The sequence below is a fragment of the Argentina silus genome, assembly GCF_951799395.1.
Source record: "Argentina silus genome assembly, chromosome: 14".
Taxonomy (NCBI): domain Eukaryota; kingdom Metazoa; phylum Chordata; class Actinopteri; order Argentiniformes; family Argentinidae; genus Argentina; species Argentina silus.
Window position 1 is genome coordinate 15,211,293 of NC_139668.1, and position 5,000 is coordinate 15,216,292.

The 5,000-nt window shown below is 47.4% G+C and overlaps 1 protein-coding gene across 1 annotated transcript in view; it reads right to left on the minus strand.

Moving 5' to 3' along the window:
• cavin2b (caveolae associated protein 2b) overlaps positions 1–5,000 on the minus strand; it is an 11,740-nt gene that overhangs the window by 2,107 nt on the left and 4,633 nt on the right. The window contains exons 3-4 of the mRNA XM_083684772.1: positions 292–570; positions 2–190 (exon numbers count right to left, since the gene is read on the minus strand). Of these exons, the coding sequence (XP_083540898.1) occupies positions 2–190; positions 292–570 (468 nt within the window). The remainder of the gene's footprint in view (position 1; positions 191–291; positions 571–5,000) is intronic.

A 5,000-nucleotide genomic window follows, 5' to 3' on the forward strand; every position in this document is an offset into this window, starting at 1 on the left:
CCTTCTTGATGCTGAAGGTAAGAGGGGACACCTTGAAGGAGGAGCTCTTAGCCGTAGGACTCTTCTGGTGGTTGGGCGTCAGGCTCTTCTTAATCTTATCCCGTTTCTCCTGGGAGACGATCTTAGTGCCGATCTTGGTCATCTTCTTCTCAATGTTCTGTCTGGAGAAGGCCTTCTTCAGACTGTCCACCTTCAACACAGAAACAACACAGTCAGCACCAAGTCTCCCTCTCCCTCTCCCTCTCCCTCTCCCTTTCCTTCTCCCTCTCTCTGTCTCTCTCCATCACCCACCTTCTTCAGGCTGGAGCGTTTGATCTTTTCCGCCCGGGATTTCTCCGTGCGTTCCCCTGACAGCTCGTGAAAGGCCCCTAGCCCGTCCCCGTCCTCTTCTAGCTCCGCCTCCAGCCCCGCGTCCTCGTCCGAGGATAGGTCGATGGTGTGGAGCCCCTCTTCGTCTTGGGAGCGGTTGGTGTCGATCAGAGCTGCGCTGGACTCCTCCCCCTCCTCTGTGTTGCGGGGGAATGGAACAGGCTCCTTCACAAACACACTGGAGGGAATCTCATTCTCATCCTACGGAGACAGGGAGGGAGAGAGAGAGAGGAGGGAGAGGAGGGAGAGGGGGATAAAGAGGGAGAGAGAGGGTGGAGAGAGAGGAGGGAAGATGGGTTAGAGATGGAATGTTAAAGATCAGCAATCATAAAACTGAACTTGTCATCAGAATGTCTATTATTTAAACCAGATGGCGAGTGAGCACATATTTCACACTGTTGTTGTGTCTGAGAACACAAACACACACACACTCACACACACACACACACGCACACACACACACACACACGTGCGCACACACACACACACTTGCTAACACGCATATGTGTCAGGAGGCTTTTGTGTATTTCAGGCCATTGGACAAACTCAACACAGCAGCAATGCTAGAACAAACTCATTATGGGTTCTGTTGCATTGCCATGACAACAGTCCTACACGGTTTGGAATGTTGACGATGCAGAACAGAACCTTGTGATTTTTGACGCCATTAGATCCTGTCCAAAGTCATGGTCAGGATGAGGGTTCACCAGCCAGCAGGTGGTGTCACAGGCTTTAGTGTGGTGTTGGGAAACTACAATGGTAGGAATGGGATGGGATTTCTATCCAAATGTCTCCCAAAGAGTAAGATTATGTTAACACATCAATACGTAACACTCTCTACTCTCCTACTCTACTTACAAAATCCACAGCGTGTATACACAAATATAAACATGGGCTGTTGGACACTTTTGGCACAGATCCAAGGTGGAAACACAGGCCAAGCATGATAAGGGTAATGTGGTTGGGGAGCACTGCTGCGCAGCTGGAAAGTTTGTCACAAAGAGATAATGTAAGTGAAAAAACACACACACACACATACACACATTGTTGGAATGTTGGAAACAATCATAAAGGCAGAAGAATGGTTCGAAACGGGGGAAGGAAGCCAAGGCGAGGCAAAACACACACACTCACACGCACACGCATGCACATGCGCACACATGCACACACACATACACACACACCCACGCACACACACACACACCACACACACACAAGGGACGGGAGCCAAGGCAAGGCAGCACTCAGAGTTTCCACCAGTGGACATGTGCCAGACGAGAGAGAGAGAAGAGAAAGCAGAGCGAGCGAGGGAGAGAGGGGAGTGGAGAGGAGGAGGGGCTGAGACGGAGGGCAGATGTGGGGGAGGGAGAGAGGGGAGTGGAGAGGAGGATAGAGGGGCTGAGACGGAGGGCAGATGTGGGGGAAAGGAGAGGAACAGTGCAACAGGGGAATGGGTTGGGCAGTGGTGGGGAAGACATGTGAGAGAACCTTGGAATTTTGGATATGTGCAGGAGTGTCAGGATCTTCTGCATTAGCGATAAGGCCAGGAATTCCCATATGGCAAAGGTCACACGGGGGAGAGAACATCCCAAAAGAACATCCCTACACACACACACACACACACACACACACACACACACACACACACACGCTTCCACGTAGCACCTAAAGTCTTTGGATGTGACTTGACTCCACAAATAGGCGGTTCTTTCCATAGTTATAAGGGAGACCGTGCTGACTATGGGTGTGGTATGAACAAGTGAACCTGATCAGTGTCATGAATAGCCTTGTTCTACACACAGCAGAGGTCCCTATAGCACAACAACAACTGCTGAGCTGATGCAGAAAACCTCAAAACACATTGGAACATTCTGAGAACACTATTCTCAACCCACATCCTTTCATTCCTGCACTATCAGGAGATAGAGAGAGGGAGAGTACTGTAGCCAGCTTGTGTGAGCTACCCCAATGCCCTGCCAAAAACACCACTGATAGGGAGTGTGTGTGTGTGTGTGTGTGTGTGTGTGTGTGTGTGTGTGTGTGTGTGTGTGAGTGTGTGTGTGTGTGTGTGTGTGTGTGTGTGTGTGTGTGTGAGTGTGTGTGTGTGTGTGTGTGTGTGAGTGTGTGTGTGTGTGTGTGTGTTATCACATAGCAAGGGGATGATTTATGCCTTCAGGCACTGGAATAGCCTGTAAGGCAGGATGAGATCTTGGGGTGTACAAATGACTTACCACACTCAGACACACACACACACACACACACACACACACACACACACACACACACACACACACACACACACACACACACACACACACAGGTACTGTCATCTGAGAGGATTTTTTTCCACTCCTGTCACCTGAACAGATAATTGCCCAATTGAGAGATTTCTTACCAAGAAAAGACAAGACGTCCAACTCAACTCACACTCACCTGAAACCATAACTGAAAGATAACAGGTTTCAGCTACTTTACCTTAAGCTCACATTTACTACCCTTACATTCCTAGCTAACCGTAATTCCTAGCTAACCGTGATTGGTCTGCTTTGCTTGGGTTTTATTTGAATAATGCTTCAATTATCTATTACCATTGTTTGTATCTTTTTAACATATAGGCTACTGTTGTTTATTTATTGTTTTCCTATTTTTCTTCTATTGTATTATTGTTTCTTTTTACTTGACTTTTCTGTACAGCACTTTGAGCTGCAGTCTCTGTATGAAAATGTATTATTATTATTATTATTATTATTATTATTATCAGTGCAACTATAGCTAGGCCTACCATTGCTACCTGTGCTAAAGGCCTCAGCTACCGCTGTGTGGTGTAACTACAGTAGCATTGCTTTACACCAACATTACCTAGCATTAGCATTCACTTGTAGCATGATACACACCTTTCAACAACATATCAATCACTCAACAGATTCATGGGAGACGAAGCCAAAGCCTTTCGGGTATTGAGTAACAGCATAGCATAGCATAAGTGGCTCTGTCGCTGTAATTTAGCTTAGCCTCAGTTGGAGTCATCTGTTTGTGATACAGTGTGTGCCTCTGAATTACTGCTATTGTGGTGGCAATGCTATCCTACCATTGTCTGGGTGACATGGTGAATGAATGGCACCTGGGAGTTCGGGTTCTCTTGTTCACACACACACACACACACACACACACACACACACACACACACACACACACGTACACACACACACACACACGTACGCACACACACACAAACGCACACACACACACGTACACACACACACACACACACACACTTACACACACACACTGACGTATGGTACCTCTCTGTACTACTCCCCGTCAGGGTAAATCCTTCCCTCGCTGTTATTACAAGGGGAGAGGACTGAGAGAGCCCAGACGTCCGCCCTACAGAATGTTTCTGTTAATGAGGTGTGTGTGTGTGCGTACATGCGAGGGTGGGTGTGTGTTTGCATGGTGTGTGTCTGTATTTGAGTATTATTGTACTGTGAAGTAAATAATCCTTCACATTAATTTGACGACTAGATGAACAGGCTCTTACTTAAGGGGAAGGTTTAGCAAAGTCACACACACACACACACACACACACACACACACACACACACACACACACACACCACACACATCCAGGCACACGTACCTCACGATTCACTGAGCACAGACTGTACATCTAAGGGGTGAGCAGTACACACACACACACACACACACACACACACTTATTATGCATTCCTGACTGTCTGATCCTGAGGCGACATGAAACAGCTGTTGAAACAGCTCCAACAGACTGACCAAGGGTATTGTGCGTGTGCGTGTGCGTGAGCACATCAATTACTGACCTAGTGGAATGTTAGGGCCAGTCAAGAAGCCACAATGGTCCCCACCTATACCCCTAGAATAGGACATTAGCAATATGATCGTTTGTGTGCAAAATTTTCAGGAGCATGCCTACCTACTTTTTCAATCACCTACCTACTATAATTGGAATTCAATTGACTTGCGGAATTGAAAAGAAATTCCCCCCCTAACGCTGATGCCCAAGTGGTGTGTGTGTGTGTGTGTGTGTGTGTGTGTGTGTGTGTGTGTGTGTGTGTGTGCGAGAGAGAGAGAGAGAGAGAGAGAGAGAGAGAGAGAGAAAGAGATAGCGCGGCCTCTATGTCACGAGACCAACACAATGGCAGCTTTTGTCCCATCTGAGTGTCCCCTCTGCTCTGTATGTGTAGACAGAGACAATAATAGTCTACTCTCTGAATACACGATACAGGCAGAGAGAGAAAGAGCTAGTAGGAGAGAAATAGTGAAAGAGAAAGAGCTGGAGAGAGAGAGAGAGAGAGAGAGAAAGGGAGAGGTAGAAAGAATAGAGAATAGAGATAGAGAGACAGAGCAGAAAAGAGAGAGGGTAAGAGAGATGAAGAGAGAAGGACACAGTCAGAGAGACACATGAAGTTGGAAAGCAGTTCTGACGGGTAACCCGCATTCCTTACTGGGCAGGTAACCAGGACAACCAGAACCTTGACCAATCACAACTCTCTCATGCATGTTCTCTCATGTATTCCCCCGAGCATGGCCCCTCTACTCATGGCACACACACACACACACACAGACACACACACAAGCACACACACACACACACA